Below are 18,729 nucleotides of genomic sequence, written 5' to 3' on the forward strand. Positions count from 1 at the left end.
ATCAACAGACTGGGAAGAATTTTCGTGAAGTCACGTTGTCTCTAGAGGGTAATCAGTTGCATGGATGCCAACAGGTTGAGGTTGAGGTCACACAGGTCACCAAGGAACTATACTATATTATATTATAGTTCCATGCACACATACACAGCACATTAAAGTTCAAAATTGACCATTTTTAAATGGGCATGTGAATCATAATTAAAGAACTATCTTTGATTTGTATGTATGTTTGCGATTAAAGGACATCTTTTTAATAATTAATCATAAATATATCTGAAGAAAGAACAATGATTAATTTTAAAATGTCGAGCAGCGTTTTTTGTAAGAAATATTTCTTGTTTATATTAGCGTTTCGATTTTTGTCTGAATAGGCCTACTATACTAGATACGAAAATACGAGTTCATGTATTATACGTATGAAACGCCATATGTGCCAAAATACATATCCTAATTTCGGTCTTACCTGCCCGAATCCATCGATAATTCTAGTGAACACCAATAGGCCAATGCTTGTTTTGACAGCAAATGGTGTTAACAGTGCCATAGTCAAGGATGTAATCACAGACAACAATACGACGGGAAAACCTCCGTATTTCCCAACCAACCATCCTCCGAGAAGAGGTGAGAACACATTTCCAAAATAAAATACACCCAAGATGTTTTGCTGCTTTTCCATTCCCCAGTCAAAATCTCTAGCCTAAAGAAATTATTTGTTTAGTTTATTTGATTATTAATGCCAATGCCATCCCGTCACTTTTGCACTGTACCGTTACTGCTTGGTTTCCATTAGAGACGCGCAACATAAGATGAATTGACCAAACCAATGGATTGGTCAAATGGCTTGCGATGCATCTACGTAGATAAATCACCCTTTCCGCCACCCATTTACAACCCAGCTATAGCCCTATAATACATTCCATGAAATGTAATATTCTAGATTATCAGGAATTACAATTTGTCACGAATTAGGCATCAGATACAATAATACAGATACAGTATAGGCCTAAATTAAGTAGACCTATACACAATATTGACAAAAAATCTTATAAAACTTATTTGCTTACTATAGGTAAAATGGTAATACTCCAGTTAGTTCTAAGAATGAAATTCAGTGTGTTTGCTGTAAAACACAGAAAAACAATGACGTATCGAACTTGCAACCATGGTCTCACTATAATAAAAATTAATAAAATTAGTAATTTGATAAATACCGTATACACGACAGACATCTTTTGAACTATTTTTTTTACAGAATTATTGAGGTTTTCAGTTAGGCCTAATTGTAATATGCCTATCCCCTGAATACCATGAGAACAGGAACAGAATCTTTTTAATCGTAGAATTATCTTTCGTACTTCGATTTGTAAAATCCATTGTTGAAATGAAAAAACTTTCACTTATCGACAACAGAGAAGGTTATTATTTTGCTACAAGAACAAAAAATACGTAAATATAACGTTTTGTGATATTTCTTAACCTTTTAAAATTCAAAGTAAAGCGTGGTTCCCACTATCGACACAACGCAACGCAGAGACGTATTGACGCAAAGTGCTGTATTGCGTAATCACAGGTGGGAACCTACGAGGCAACAGTGCTGCAAATATCGCGTAGGTTTGATTTCACGCAGGCGGGGGAAAACAATTATTGCATCAGGCATTTTCTTACTTTGCGTAGGCTGCGTTACGTTGAGTCACTAGTGAGAAAGCACTATTCTTACCGTGATGTTTTAGTATTGGTTCAGTCTCACTTTCTATATTATGTTGAATTCCATTCATCTTGTCTAACGAAAGACTAAAAGTTACTGCCGACGAGATTGAGACAAATCTTGTGATCTACAAGGACATTGTTTGTCGACTTCTCCTTTGTCGGTACTCAAGACACCATGAATATCTGACCAATTTAACAAAATGTCTACACTGACATGATACCCTAACAATGTAGAAAAAAGTCATTTATAAACAATAAACCTTTTCATAAAGAAATTAAGAGGTGACCTTGATAAATCAGAAGGGAAGATTGAGACGATCTTAATTGAAACAACGGATCCTACTTAATTCAAATGGTTATAACTTTTTTTTTATTATTAGGTATTTGCTCATATTTATTTTCTTAACATATTAATTAAATTAATTTTTTAATTTTTAAAACATTTCGTTCAAAACATTTCATTCAAAACATTTTATTCAAAACATTTCATTCAAAACATTTCATTCAAAACATTCAATTCAAAGCATTCAATTAATTCGAAGCAATTCAATTCAAAACATTTCATTCAAAACATTCAATTCAAAGCATTTCATTCATATATCGCGCCATTCAATTAATATCGATGCATTTCATTCACATATCGCGTCATAAAATTCATATCATCGAAATGTTGCGTAAACGGCGTTCCATACATTCAGCCATTATGCTTAGTCCCACTAGAAACACAATGACGTAACGAAACGTAAGTGATTTGACTAATCACAAGCGATGGATTATTTGAACTGTCGCTTGTCATTGGTCAACTCGCACGCGTTGCGTCTCGTCCTTGTATGCATTGCGTCTCTAGTAGCCTCAAAACATGGCATATCATCAGACAAATGCGCATTTAACGAATTAAATGCCATTACATGAATATTATATTTAAATGGCTATGAAACAGAATTTTTTATTAATATAAATATAATAATATTACAAACAAATCATATACAACCCAAAATTGTGCGGATACAACCCACCTTACGCGCCACTTACCCATCCCCTGTGATTCGGGATTCAACATTATTGTTTTTTTTTATTGAAATATTTTGTACGGTTTGCCGCGACGATCCGACTGCAAGATACGGAGGTGAGTTTTGTGGAAAATTACTTGCTAATAGTACGCGCGCGTACGTTATTTGTTGCGTACGTCCTGGTGGTGGGAATGACCAAACTCTACACCTATCAGGCAGAAATAAAGTCTGCAGTAGGTCTATAATCAATCAATGTAACCTTTATACGATACTTACGTTTTATGTAGACATGTTTAATAAACTAACATAGCTGAGTCCACTGTTAATGATTAATGAATAATAACAGCATGAACACGTCGCATATTTTGAATAATTTGTTATAACTAACTTATTATAGTGAAGTTATACAACAATCGAGTCGAAAGAAAAAACGGATTAAAACACTTACTGAAGTTCTGTCTACACTATCAAACTTTATGTGACAAAAAATGTGATATGCCCATATATGGACATGATGATGTCATATCACTACCATATTTAAGCATATCACACTTTTTTTGTTAGTGTTTTATAGTGTAGACAGAGCTTTACAGAGATTTAAAAAAAAAGTAGGACTGAATTTAGCTGATGATTGTGTACACTTGTCAGAAAATTATTGATCGACAGTTTTAATAAGTTAAAATGATTCAAATAAAAAAAAGTGTTAATAATAAATACAATCTTATTAATATTGAATGATCGATAGGTGTTTGGTATTTATTTCAGTTACCTGCAAAGTTAACTTTTGCCTATAGATAAATGTATTAACTGCTTTAAAACAACATAAAGAGACAGTCCTTCGGATGGGACGTAAAGCAGTTGGTCCCGTGTACATAGTGCACGTTAAAGAACTTAGTAAGCTATTCGCAAATAGTATGGGATCACCTCCCAGTGTGCTGATCTGGTAGGCTGTGGGTCCATGGAGGGCCTAATCCGAATTTCATCAGTTTCCAGTTAAGCTTGAGGACAAATATTACCTTTTAGGCCTACTTTAGATTTACTGTTATACTCTACCGACGATAGGCCTAAATTAGGCCTCCTATACTCAATAGTCAGTCGGCTTGTCACTTTTTAACTTTGTTCTCAAAAGTGTGTATTTCTCATCTTATCAATGTAGTTAAACATTATTCGATTCGTGAATCTTGGTTTGTTTTGTTTCAATCATCACTTTCTTTATTTTCTAATGATGTGAATGGTACTGATTCTGCGTTATTTTCGCTTGATTTTGCCCAGTGCTGTACCTCTCCACTTCCAAACATTACAAAAGAAACTATCCCAATTATATGAAGTCCAGCTACTATACAGAATATTATTCTCCATTGATATATTGTGTTCTGAAAAAAAAATCAGTTGAATTAACAGATTCATAAACTATTTTATTTCATTAAAGAATAGGAATACATACCAATACAAGAACTAACGTTACAAAAGAAGAAACAATAGTTCCCAGTTGATTATATCGTTGTTCTTAATGTAAAACTTTTTCAATTTTATGTAACAATTATATCTAATTATCACTAGTTTATTGTCCCCCTAAAAAAATATTTGTTTTAAAATATTTTTTTGATGAAGCAGTGCCATTTTAATTGGATCGAGAAAAAAATATTTACTTGATAAAACTGTAATTTAACCCTTTTTTCCTTTTTATCAGTGAAAGCACGGTAATTGTGTACATTTTTTTCTACGAAAGTGATTAACATTATTATTGCGAAATGGCATATTCAAAGTCTTTTTTAATTAATCTTTATTTTTCATGTTTTTGCGGGATAATACGTCTTTAATAAAAAAAACTTTATTAATTGTCATAACTATTTAGCGTAAGAAAGTCGGCAATGAGATGTTATAATTTGGCTATAGCCATTGGTCGCGGTCAAATTCAACTCAAATAAAAAAAGCCGTAAAAAGGTAAATTATGTACTCAATATTAATGATATTGGAAATTGTTACTTACTTCCATTTTTGTTATTGCTCCAGTTACCATTGGAGAAATAAACCCCGGTGAAAATGTATACGCTATTCCAACAATCAGACTAGAATGATTTGGCGCCAAATCAATTGCATTAGCCCCGACTGTACCAGCCATAGGTCCATAAAACCCAAGTACGATAGTCAACAAAATGACGTTGATTACTTTGTTTTCAATATAACCAGTTAAAACCACTAAAAATGAGGATAATCCGAGAGCTAAAAATAAAACATTTAAAAAAAACACCGTTATTAAATCATAATTATTACGCGTTACTTTCTCTGTCTACATTATGAAATATTATGTGACAAAAAAAATGTTATGTGCCCATATATGGACATGATGATGTCATATCACTACCATATTTGGACATATTATCACTACCATATTTGGGCACGTTCCTCAAAATACAGTACATATAAAGTTATACTTATACTTACGAAGAGCATAAATTAATTTTCTCGTGTTTGTCACGCTCAGCATCGAGTGAGAAATGATATAGTCTGAAGCTAATCCCCCAATGATGATTGTAATACAAAACACCGCGTGAGGAGCAACTGACAGAAATCCACTCTATTTAAGATGAAAAAAATTAATGTTTTTATTTATTTATTCATTTATTTAATTTTAAAGAAGACAAAACAAATATAAAAGGCAAGGAAAGACCAAACAGGTGCTAAACACCTAGTTGGTCAACCCAATAAATTAGTATTATAGGAATATATGTGTTTCACATGTATCTAGTTGTAACTTAACCCTTAACCTAACCTTACATAATACAGGCACCACATGTGAAATAAATGAGATGCTGTACTATTACTAAATATTCATATGATACTTCGGAAATAGGTAGTATGTGGAGATACATCACTGTGAAATACAATAATAGGTCTACAATTCAAAGAACACTTACCGTTTCAATATCGAATTCCAATATGGAATGAAAATAGGTAGGTAAATCTAGGCATAGTAGTAAATAGCCAAAGTCAGCGCAAAAATTAGAAATAGTGAGTGCCCGTACAGGTGCAGATTTCACTATATCTTTCCAGGGTACGGTATAATCCTAAGATAAAATGATAATTATAAAATTAATATTAAAATAATTTACATTTGTGTAAGGATGGAAATAAATAACAATACTAATAAAATAACATTGAATGATGATAATTCATTCATTCATTCATTCAATCTTTTATTTCGGAAACTCTGGTCCATAGAAAGTAAAAAATTACATATAAAGGAAATAAAATAAACAAGACTAATTACTACTACTCATCTCAGGATTAAACGAAATAATAAAGTTTTGTCTACACTATCAATCTAGTTTGACAAAAAAAAAGTGTGATGTAGCCAACTATGGTGGGGATGTGCCCAAATATGGTAGTGATATGACGTCATCATGTCCATATATGGGTACATCATATTCTTTGTCTCATAAAGTTTAATAGTGTAGACAGAGTTTAATACAATAATATAAAAAATGAAATAAAAAATGTGCAAAACCTTTTCACTTTCTTTCATTGTTGATTGACATAATGTTTCTTTTTCAAATGTTGATATCCATCGATTGTCAGTTGGGTCACTAGATGCAATAATACACCACAACACACACCAAATAACGGTAGTAATACCTTAACAAAATAACTTAATATTAATGCTGAATAAACTCTCATTTACATAAATGTGTTCATTATTGTACACTAAATTAAGATACAAACAATACACATCAATTTCATATTTTTGATACTCCATGTTATTTCTAAATGCATTGAATTTGCGAAATACAAGTTTATATTTTATTTATATTAATACAATATTATATAACAAATGATGGAGATACATTTTCATAAAAGTATAATAAAGTATCATTGTTCTTATCATACCAAATGAATAAAATGTAGTTGGCCAGCCTCCCAGTTCCGTTGACGTGCAAAGCCACGAAGACAGGTACATTGCTAAAATGGCCCCAAAACTATATCCTAAAAAAAGTTATTTCATAGATTGGTAATTTCAGTCCAAAACTAATTTGACTATACTAACTACACTCTTTATCGTAAACGAGTAAAATGGTCACTCGTTGTTTAGAGTGAAACTGTTTTCACTCTGAGTGAAACTGTTTTCACTCTGAGTGAAACTGTTTTCACTCTGAGTGAAACTGTTTTTACTCTGAGTGAAACTGTTTTCACTTTGAGTGAAACTGTTTTCACTCTGCGTGAAACTGTTTTTACTCCGAGTTAAACTGTTTCACTCAGAGTGAAGCAGTTTTCACTCTGCCTGAAACGGTTTTTACTCTTCGTGAAACTGTTTTCACTCTGAGTCTTGGCTCGGCTCTTGGCTCGTACAGAGTAAAAAAGTTTCACTCTGAGTGAAAATCGTTTCACTCAGAGTGAAACTTTTTTACTCTGTACGAGCCAAAAAAAAAAGTAAAAAAATGGGATTTAATAACATTTACTGTTTTTAGTGGAATGAATTTGACATAACATGTAACATTTGTTTTCAAATGATATGCAAACATTCGCATGTCCTCTTTCTGTTTCTTACTTTATTAAGCCTCATATTTATGATCGACCTCAGAACTTTAGAATTACCATTTTACTGGCATGGAAAAATGGAAATGCACCAAGGTCTAAATTATTACCTGACGTTGTAATCGATATAAATGTACTGCGTTCATCTAATATTGACCATCTTCTTATAATACCCACGGATCCTGTCATCACCATGCCCTAAATTATGTTAGTTATTTCATTGATAAAATTATATTGCTGTAGGGAATGAAAGATGACAGACCTAACAAACAAGCAAAAATAATAGATACAACGATTTAGCTATACTCACAACTTTCGTGTGTTCTTAATGTTTACAACAACACAAAATAAAAACTTGGACCGCAAATGTTATGAGCGCGCACGCGCGGAATATAAATACATGTATTTCTACCAGAGAGATGTAATAAGCCTTCGGCTATATAATATCATTGATTTCGACACATGCATACAAATGCATACAGTTTTACCACAGATTACAAGTGCTGCTATTTTAATTTATGTTTTTTTCTTTTGGCAAAATAACAATTTAAAAAAAAACAAATTAGGCCTACCTGTCCGAAACCATCGACGAGTCTATTGATTATCAATAGAGTAACGCTTGTATTAACAGCAAACGGAGTTAATAGTGCCATCGTAAATGATGAAATCATAGCAAGCAACACAACCGCAAAACCTCCGTATTTTCCAACCAACCATCCCCCGAGAAGAGATGAGCATGAATTGGAGATAAAAAATGTGGCTAAGATGTTTTGTTGCTTTTTGATTTCCCAGTTGAACTCTCTAGCCTAAAAAAAGTTTTTTTTAACGGCATGTTTACGAATAGATTATACTTTACTGTACTATTTGGTTGGTTAAGTACGATATCGTAATATATACCTAGTGTAGGTTTAAACGTTGATTGTTTTTTTTCTCACAAAACTGTAAGTTTCCGTTGGACACAGTATTAACACTTACAATCATCAGTGTTTAAATTGTGAATTTAATTTTACTATTGTTATATGTCAAATATTTATTATTTTCATATAGTTCATTAATTCAATTTCATGATTTAGAATTTTGATACACTAACAATCCAGACAAATTTGTTGCTTACTATAGGTAAAATGGCAATACTCCAGTTTGTTCTAAGCATGAAATTCAGTGTGTTTGCTGTGAAACACAGAAAGACAATGACGTATCGAACTTGCAACCATGGTTTCGCATCTGTATAGTATACAATGGTAGAACAATTATTCAACCCACATAGAAATAAAAGGTAACAATGGTATGTCAATTCGATAATAATAGTGATTATTATAATATAGGCCTAAATGTGAATGTAAATGTAAAATTAACCAAGGAAGAGTGAAATTAACCAGGGAAGAGTGAATTAACCAAGGAGGAGTGAAATTAACCAAGGAAGAGTGAAATTAACCTGGGAAGAGTGAAATTAACCAGGGAAGAGTGAAATTAACCAGGGAAGAGTGAAATTAACCAGCGAAGAGTGAAATTAATCAGGGAAGAGTGAAATTAACCAGGGAAGAGTGAAATTAACCAGGGAAGAGTGAAATTAACCAGGGAAGAGTGAAATTAACCAGGGAAGAGTGAAATTAACCAGCGAAGAGTGAAATTAACCAGAGAAGAGTGAAATTAACCAGGGAAGAGTGAAATTAACCAGGGAAGAGTGAAATTAACCTGGGAAGAGTGAAATTAACCAGAGAAGAGTGAAATTAACCAGGGAAGAGTGAAATTAACCAGCGAAGAGTGAAATTAATCAGGGAAGAGTGAAATTAACCAGGGAAGAGTGAAATTAACCAGCGAAGAGTGAAATTAACCAGGGAAGAGTGAAATTAACCAGGGAAGAGTGAAATTAACCAGAGTGAAATGTACTCTTCCCTGATATAACATAGAATTATTCTTCTTCAACGTGGCATACAATTCGTCCTCAAATCATTGTATAAATACATGGGAAAAATAAAAAGAAAGACATTCATCTTCAACAATTTACTGCTAAGTATAACTTAATCTTACCGTCCTGCTTCAATATTGGTTCATTCTCTCGATTTTCTTTAATTTTACGCATCTTGTTCAACGATTCGAATTGTATATACTGCCGAGACGAAATCAGACGCTACAGTATCTTATAATAGGCACGTAGGCTTATGGTCTTTATATAAAAGTGATGTCGTACTGTATACGGCCTATTGATATTTAAATTTAATTTGTGTTATTTTGTATGTATTACTTCGGATCTATTGGATTATTGTACCAACTATGCTATTGTAGTTAAATAAAGCAAAGCCTACTAACAGCAATGTCAGCATATTTTAAATAAACCAACGAACTTATAGTTGGGTTACAATCAAACAACAATCGAAAGAAAACACTTACTTTCTAATTTGGTCAAAAACGTCAACCACCGGGTTGTCAAGTAGCGGAATTCAGCTATTAGACCTCTTCAAAATAAAACAGTCAGGTCCGGTAGGTTTGGTTTTCATAACGAAAATGAAAAGAGAGGGCTGGGTGTTTTTGTTCCAACGATATTTTATACAGATGGAAATTAAAATGACTAGTAAAATTTTAATAAGCTAACATCCATTCAAATAAAATATAAATATTATATATGTGAAACATATATTTAATATCAACAGATTTGGAAAAGGTAAATGAAATTAAAAAGTTAATAATAGTAACTGTTCTTTTGAAGATTTTGGTTGAGAATGCAACATAAAGAATAAGCTATGCTCATTTGATCTATACTCTACAAAATAAAAATACTGTCAGAATTAAATAGGTCAATCTGTAAAAACTCATGAATCATGTTTAAAAATATACTCACACCGGAGCATTCCATGAATGTATTTTATTAATAGACTTATTAATTTTGTATATTTTTTACTCCTTTTTTATATGCAAGTAACTGTAAATAAACTAAATGCTGTACATGGGTCTAAATGTAAATCGTGCAAGTTATTAAATTAGAAAAAAACAAGGCCAACAGCCATAAGTCGCGTGCTAAAACGCATAGTGATACCGGACCGACAGACAGACCGTCCGACCGACCGACATAGTGAACTATAGAGTCGCGTCCACGCGACTAAAAACACGAAGAAGTAATGTTACATTGAAGACAACGTAACGAATGTTAATAATGCTATTAGACTTTTGGCGGACTTGGCTTGCCATACTATACTCTACAAGCAAATACACCGTCAAGTGTAAATAGTTCTGGAGAAACTCAATAGTTCTTTTCTGAACTATACAGGGTGAACCGCAAACTTCAAAGAACAAAGAAAGGTATTTATCAAAAAGGATTATTGGTTGAAATGGAAATAAAGGTGAATCAACCTCACAAAAGACTAAAAACCAGATCTTGAATTTACATTGTATTTGTGTCGCATTCCTTAGCCTAAAGGTCAATTTAAACAGACGAGCCGGTACCGGAGCGGTAAGCGGAAAACACGATCATGACATATACAGATTATATTTTGGAAAAGGTTTTTCCGCCACCGTTTACCGGTCGACTGTGTAAACTGGCCTTAACTGTAGCCTACTAAACTAATATATAACTTGAATGAAAAAATTAATTGCACAATTAAGTTATCTTTCACCCGAAATCAGATCACATTACTCAGACAAGATTGAAACTAAAAATAATTTGCCGTACACTTCAATAAAGTAGCATACTACAATATCTACACTTTAGGCCTAAAGTTAAAAGAAGGAACATAATATTTGGTGTTTTTAATCTTAAAACTAAAATTACTTTACAAGTAAATAGCAATCTTTTTATAACAAAAAAAAAATAAAATATTTGAAGCGCTGAGAGGTTTTATATGCGATAAAATAAGTCTAGGCCTAAATCTATTTTTATTTGTAATAAACGTACGGTATATAATATTCGTATGTTAGTAATAATATGTTGCTGAATTTTTTTTTAAATTACCAAAAATTAAATATTGAAGTCTCTGATTTCCAAGTACACATTAATGATTATGTTATATAATTACTATGGATATTGATATTTACAACAAGAATTACAGCTAGGTATTGCACTTCACTTCACCGCATGAAGATAATACTGTTGTATGTAGTCTATGCACAAAATAAACACATTTTGTTACATAGAGGCCTGTATGATATCAGCCGAGTTTATTAAATATTAATATATAATAAGCACAGTCTCTGATCCCTTAATTTGAATATACATTAATTTATCACATTAATCTATAATTAATATACAGTAAAGGACTATTTTACATATTGTAGTACACAACAGTGTGTATGGTTTAGGATTTTAAAAAAGAGAGAAAATAATGGGATAAAATATTATATGTTAATATATGTTAACTAATATATGTTAATATAAGTTAACTAATATATGTTAACTAATATATGTTAATATATGTTACCTAATATATGTTAATATATGTTAACTAATATATGTTAATATATGTATGTTAATATATGTTAACTAATATATGTTAACTAATATATGTTAATATATGTATGTTAATATATGGTAACTAATATATGTTAATATATGTTAACTAATATATGTTAATATATGTTAACTAATATATGTTAATATATGTTAACTAATATATGTTAATATATGTTAACTATTATATGTTAATATATGTTAACTAATATATGTTAACTAATATATGTTAATATGTTAACTAATATATGTTAACTAATATATGTTAATATAATTAAAGATGTATTGTCCCTTTGACTAATTCCAAAAAAATAAAAAATAAAACAGATTTCGAAAAAAGGTGGGTCATTTTGAAGTATCATAATAGTTATTAACTATCACCAAAAATTTGTTGAAAAAAAAATCATTTAACTGAAATACAGATGTTTTTTTATTAAAAAAATAACTTTGACTTCCAGTCAAAGTTTTCGATCAAAACATATCCCATAATGAAACGCGCTTGTTTGGCTACTCTGTATGCATAATCATAAAACTTCCTCACGATCTATGTGAAAATACCTTCTCAACCGTGAGGAGTTGTAAACAATCCTAATTAGCATATGCATAATGCGTACTCGTGGTTTGAAATCTTTGTTTACTTTCGCTCGCAACGATTTTCCAGACGAAATGTAATCAAATCAATTTACCTGTTAATTACGTAAACTTGTTGTTTTTGGCTCGAATTTTCGACTTAAAGTGAATAACTTTAATATTACTTTGATATGGCCAATTTAAATTTAGAATATTTTGACCTTAATTTTTTTGTGTTTCAAGGGACAATACATCTTTAACTAATATATGTTAACTAATATATGTTAACTAATATATGTTAACTAATATATGTTAACTAATATATGTTAACTAATATATGTTAATATGTTAACTAATATATGTTAATATATGTTAACTAATATATGTTAACTAATATATGTTAACTAGTATATGTTAACTAATATATGTTAACTAATTGCGTGCACTGTTAACAAGCATGAGCACATATAGGAACAAATTGATGATGTCAAGGTAAAGGTTGAGGGCAGCAAATATGTACTCTTCCGGAGACAGCGAGTACTTGTGACTACCTCCCATCATAAGCTGCGTGTCTATCACAATGTACTGAAAATAAAATTTGGAAAAGGTCAATGAATATAACAAAAACCTCAATTAATGTTTAATTATTAATAATAATTGTTTTTCATCTGCAGTTCTAACACATGACTACAGTAAAACCTTTTGGACACCTCTATTAGGATATGTTACGGGGGAAACAAACATATATGGTTTAACGGAAGACATTTTGTTGGGTCTCAACAAAAAATATCCCCTTAATACAAACACTTAACATATATATATATAAAAAAAAAGAAAACTTTTCACTTTTCAAAAAAGTATGTCAGCTATACTTACAATACCAAAAACCAAAGCGCCAAGACTTGCATAGAGAATATCCAAAACCTATAAATAAAGAAATTGTATTACATTTTTGTATAGGGAGCATAATAGAGATGAAACCTGAGAAGTCTAGCAGGTATGTGACCAAAAGTTAAGGGTGGGTGTAAAAAATCCTAAATTCAGCCAGTCTGCTTAGGAATGGAGAAAACACTATTTACATTCCTGCTGAAAATAAAATTGGAAGAAAAGTAATAATGCCAATATGCAATATTAGTACACAATTATTTAATACATACCTTACTCTGAAATATAATCGCAAAAATTCCAAAAATGATCAGGCAAATGAGGGCAACAAACATGATTCCATTGCATACTGTAAAATCAACCTAAAAAACACAACACTTTTAATTTAAATTTCAGTAATACCAATTCTTTATAGTGTAATGGAGTAAAATATAAATAAAATTCCAGTTGAAATTTTGTTGTTTCTGTTAATCATCCAAAAAATATGAACACCATTAAAAATGCATCTTACCTTCGTCTGGAACGCAAACAGTGTGAGGGCCAAAACGAGTGCCTGTGAACAAAAAATTGAATATTAAAAACTATGGCAGAAATACAGCTGTAGGACGAAAATTTGAACTCAAAAGTTAAAAAAACTAATTATCTGAAATATCATTACTGACTTGTATGGTTCTGTATGAAGTTTGACACAGTGAAGCATCACTATTAATCTTTTAACCCTCTTTTATGACACTATCGCAGGAAATCAGTTTAATTCTTACAACAGCATTTTCATATACACTTTCAGAGGTGATAACTTGATCAATGTACACTCCCTGAAACCACACACTGCGGCTGCCTTATAATATTTGGTCCTCTGTCAAGCATCGTTAACAATTCACAATAAAGAAATGACTTCTTGCAACTTACAGCTGTAATGCCGACAGCTATCAACACAGTGGTCGTGTCAAACGTTGCACACGCCATTCCAAGAAGGACGCCCTCACACACCGTCTGATGGGAAAAGACAATCGAATAACATTTAAAATAACACAGGTCTACTACAGTTAATTGTAGTCTGGTGTTTTTAATTTTACTGGTGTTTTAATGTGCACTCAAGCATGACACAGGCGAACTTTTGGTTCGCTCCTCACTGTGGGTCTTATCTGGCAAGCTATAAACAATACTGAACCATTTATTTAAAAGAAACACTCTATAAAAATAGTACAAATAAATTAATACATAAAAAGAAATAACAGGTGGGTTAAAAATACACCAAAATTGACAGGCAATAATGTTTTATGTTTAAATGAAAATGTAATTGTAGAATCATCCTTATGTTTGACTGAAATTAAATAATTTGCCGAAATTCGGATTAGGCCTTCTATTTACCAGGCAGCCAATAGTGCAGCACCTTAGGCCGTCTATTTACCAGGCAGCAGTGCAGCACCTTAGGCCACCTATTTACCAGGCAGCAGTGCAGCACCTATCAAGCACACCTTAAATTAATCTCCTACTCTTTTCGAATAATGTACCAAATTCATGCACATTTTATGAGAACACAGGAAAAAATACAGACAGACAGATATGTACAATTTGACACACTATACTTACAAATATCCCCAATAAAATTATGTTAATAGGAGAGGTTCTTCTGGTATCAGGACAACATGACAGTACAATGATAATTACAAATGTAATGGCGCTGTAAAGTTAAAATAAGCAAATTATTCTATTAGCAAATCTAGTCTAACACCAAGTTCATTTAAAGCCCCCTTCCCTACGTTTTTTAGATCTAATTTAAGATCACAAACTATATTTAATGTAAAAATAATACTATATGGTCCTATTGCGATAACTTTTTTCGTCTTTAAACGGTTAAAAATGTGAAAAATAAGTCGATTCTAATAATTATAGCGGCCCGCTATAAATCCCAAAATGCATTGCGCGCGGATTGATATTTTTGTTTTTCACCTGTAATTCGCCCACTTTTCGATCGATCGTGAGGCCAAAACAAATGGAAGACTCCTAACTTTTCAGCGAAAATACCGGGTTTTCCCCAATTTGTATCAACGGAGTCTGGCAAAAATAGAAAGACAATTAATGCAGCAACTATACAACGTCAGGCTAGGTATATAGCTAGCGTACGATGTTCGTACGTTACCGATGTTTGCCAGCTAGTCCTACAAAACTAAGCCTAGCTAAGCTAGGCCTAAGACCGTCCACGAGAGGTCGATCGCCCCGAGCTACTTAGGTAGTGCATTGTTTCTCACTTTTTATCATAATTTACCATAAAACGTACATTTAAGACAAGGAATGACATGGTTTAATGTTTTTAAAGTGATATATATGTATTATTTTCCAAAAAACGTCCAAATTTGCAGGGAAGGGGTCTTTAATGACTCAAAAACATCATATATAACAATCGAGAAATAATGTCTCAATATTTCAAGTTATACATTGTACATATAAAGAAATATACATAACATACATACAATAAACAAATGAACTGTACACCTAGCAATGGAGTATGTCTCTTCTCCTTAAGCTCTGTCTACACTATCAACATTTATGTGACAAAAAATGATGGCCATATATGGACAAGATGATGTCATATCACTACCATATTTGGTCATCATTACCATATTTGGGCACATCACACGTTTTTTGTCAAACTAGTTTTGATAGTGTAGGCAGAGCTTTAAATGCTTCAATGACGTGGAGTATGTATTATGCTACTGTATTTTTAATTAAAAAATTAATTTAAAAATTAATTTTTAATAAACATAGTAAATATTTTGAGTTATATAAGAAATTTGTAAAAGCTACCACAACTGCAAAAAAACAATTAAAAATCCAAAAATAATAAAATTGGGTAATTTAAATATAAATACTTACAAAGCTACCCAGAAAGGCCAAGTATTTTCAAAAGCATACTTTTTCACACTGTCACTGTAGAATGAAACAATATCAATTAAATTTTTAGTAAAGCATTTACCATATAATATTATTATTAATACATCATTCATATTTATTATTATAAACTTTATTGACTCACTTGAATGTAAAGATGCTCATAATACCAATAGTAAGCAGAAGTTGAGCACAAAGGATGCCATACACCTTACGGATAAATGCTGCAAAAAACAAAAAACAGTCACTGACACTGACAGTAATTGTATTTCTTTCATCGATCCCAGTATTTTTTATATTTTTTCACATCCCGTAAACCTCCATGATTAAAGCATGAATTTATCCTATGCAGATCTGGTCGACTATTCCTTAATACACTATCCTACACTATCAAACTAGTTTGACAAAAAAGGTGTGATGTGCCCACATATGGTAGTGATATTCCCAAATATGGTAATGATATTCCCAAATGTGGTAGTGATATGACATCATCATGTCCACATACAGGTATGGACACAACACATTTTGTAAAATGTTTAGTAAAATCTGACTACAGAATAATTGTAATTTCAGAGAAATTATGTGCAGATAGAGATACAGTATGGACATGATGATGTCATATATCACTACCATATTTGGGCATATCACTACCATATTTGGGCATCACACAAACCAGTTTGATAGTGTAGACAGAGCTTTATGTATGTTTTCCATTATATTTGAGGTTCTATGCTACAACATTAAACCATAGTAATAATTTTCCAATTTCATTTCTTGTAAAAGAAAATTATTATCATTCCTAAATTTATTTTCACTTATCTTTTACTCAGAAACTATAAAAATTAAACAATATCAAAGATTAAACATAATATTTACTTTAATAGTTTATGTATTAATAATTCCATATGTTAAGGGTTGGAAACTGGAAGGTTAGGAGGTGGCAAGCAATTGTACTGTAAATGAAAACATATTTTCAAAGTAAAAGAGATGTTTCAAAGTATTTATTATTATATCATTATCTGTTTTTGTTTAATTTTGATGGAAATATGTCAAACCTAAAACAGTCCAAAAAAAATTGTTTCAAAATGTCTAAACTAAATAGATTAATGTAAGTAACATAAAAAATGTGTGGTTAAATTTATCCAAAATCTGGATTTCACTATAATACTTACACTTGCGGATATTCTGATCACTAAATTCAAACCCGCCCTCATCGGACAATAGACCATCTTCGAGGCCCATCTTTATTTTATTGTAAAATCAGATATCTGTGAGAATAGAATATACATATTTTATATTTGTTTCTGATTCAGAACTATGCTACTATTATTTAGGCCACTATTTATTGAGGCATACTACCGTCTGTACACATTATTTGATTGCCTTTTTTCTTCGAAACAGCACTATCGGAAGTTATTTAATTAATTAAATTATCTATTTCGGTATAAAAAATATAACATACAGAGCGGTAACTTAGATAATTTGGTTGCATTACAAAATAAGACAAGACAGGTAACAATTATGCACTTGTCAATTGTATGACCCACTATACGACCCCCGGGAGAGGTGTGTCATTGGTGCGTCATTTACAAATAATTACTGACGTAGGGGTGCGTCAAAAAACCTAGATGGTACGTCAAATCAATGACCAATGGTGTGTCAATGTCCGTCACTTTACCACCCAAAATATCATAAAAAACATGGTCACAGTGCGTCAAAATGGGTGCGTCATGGTCACCTAAAGGTAAGTCACATTATTGACGCATGGGTGCGTCATGGTATTCATAAGGTATGACGCACATCGGACAAATGACGCACCTCTCCCGGGGGTCGTATAGTGGGTCATACAATTGACAAGTGCATTACATACAAAAATCACGACAAAACAGAATTTTCTTATTTTGTACTTCACAAAAAAATTTTTTTTCTTTTCCCCTCCTAGATCAGCCACTGCTTAAATTGCAGTTGCATCCCTTTTCAAATACATAAATGCACATTTTAGTACTTATATTGTGCAAGTGAAGTGGTATGGACCATGGTATGCATTGATTATGCTGGTATCTACAATTAATTAGCAATATATTACATTAATTAATTAAGTTTAATTGGATACAGGTAATAGCGTTTGATAATCACATTATAGGCCTAGATAATAAGGGCGAAACAACTTGATAGTGCTAGTGCCAGTGGACCTAGGCCTAGGCATAGGCTTACCCTAGATAAATAGTAAACCTCTCTCCCCACACCTACCTGACCTCCTGTGTAGTGTAGTGTGTACGTACGCAGAGAGTGACAGTCTGGTAAATAAGCTAAAGAGGAAGACAACCTAGGCCTGGCACTGGCTCTAATTAAAGATAACCGAAACAGATTGAATAAATATATAATGATAAACTTAAAACTACGTAATAAAGCAAGCTAATAATTTGTGATTTCTGCACTTCTTACAAAAAAGCTAGCCCTGAGGGTGAGAGATAAGCTCGTGGTTTTTCCAAAATGATCGATGACACAATAATAAAATACGAAAATTTAGACAGAGCGCCCTCAATCTAAAAATAGATTCTAATCTAATAAAAAGTGTACTAGGATTTTACACACATAATTGTACTCATCATTCGATTGTCAAAATAGACGTTTGCCATAATAAAATACAGGCATATGATAAAAGTAAAAACTATGGATATAGATCGTTAC

The 18,729-nt window shown here is 31.9% G+C and overlaps 2 protein-coding genes across 5 annotated transcripts; both read right to left on the reverse strand.

Annotated features, from left to right (window-relative positions):
* Window positions 1–3,468: 3,468 nt before the first annotated feature.
* On the reverse strand, window positions 3,469–10,308 carry LOC144834761 (uncharacterized). 3 transcript variants are annotated; one of them, XM_078689677.1, is made up of 11 exons: window positions 9,642–10,308; window positions 9,282–9,360; window positions 8,365–8,474; window positions 7,823–8,056; window positions 7,361–7,448; window positions 6,606–6,701; window positions 6,226–6,353; window positions 5,636–5,785; window positions 5,163–5,295; window positions 4,708–4,940; window positions 3,469–4,090 (listed from the first exon to the last, which is right to left on the reverse strand). In XM_078689677.1, exons 2-11 carry the CDS (start codon window positions 9,331–9,333, stop codon window positions 3,914–3,916), a joined length of 1,401 nt encoding a protein of 466 aa, XP_078545803.1. In that variant the 5' UTR covers window positions 9,334–9,360; window positions 9,642–10,308; the 3' UTR covers window positions 3,469–3,913. The 3 variants fall into 3 exon arrangements, with proteins under 3 accessions (XP_078545803.1, XP_078545804.1, XP_078545805.1); XM_078689678.1 differs by lacking the exon at window positions 5,636–5,785; XM_078689679.1 differs by lacking the exon at window positions 4,708–4,940.
* Window positions 10,309–11,967: 1,659 nt separating this feature from the next.
* Window positions 11,968–18,538, reverse strand: LOC144836265 (protein lifeguard 1-like). 2 transcript variants are annotated; one of them, XM_078691518.1, is made up of 10 exons: window positions 18,484–18,538; window positions 17,211–17,306; window positions 16,184–16,262; window positions 16,024–16,077; window positions 14,740–14,830; window positions 14,056–14,139; window positions 13,658–13,699; window positions 13,419–13,508; window positions 13,138–13,185; window positions 11,968–12,846 (listed from the first exon to the last, which is right to left on the reverse strand). In XM_078691518.1, exons 2-10 carry the CDS (start codon window positions 17,278–17,280, stop codon window positions 12,694–12,696), a joined length of 711 nt encoding a protein of 236 aa, XP_078547644.1. In that variant the 5' UTR covers window positions 17,281–17,306; window positions 18,484–18,538; the 3' UTR covers window positions 11,968–12,693. The 2 variants fall into 2 exon arrangements, with proteins under 2 accessions (XP_078547644.1, XP_078547645.1); XM_078691519.1 differs by having other exon boundaries at window positions 18,431–18,510.
* Between the last annotated feature and the right edge of the window lie 191 nt (window positions 18,539–18,729).

Source organism: Antedon bifida, chromosome 2 (assembly GCF_963402885.1).
Source record: "Antedon bifida chromosome 2, ecAntBifi1.1, whole genome shotgun sequence".
NCBI lineage: Eukaryota > Metazoa > Echinodermata > Crinoidea > Comatulida > Antedonidae > Antedon > Antedon bifida.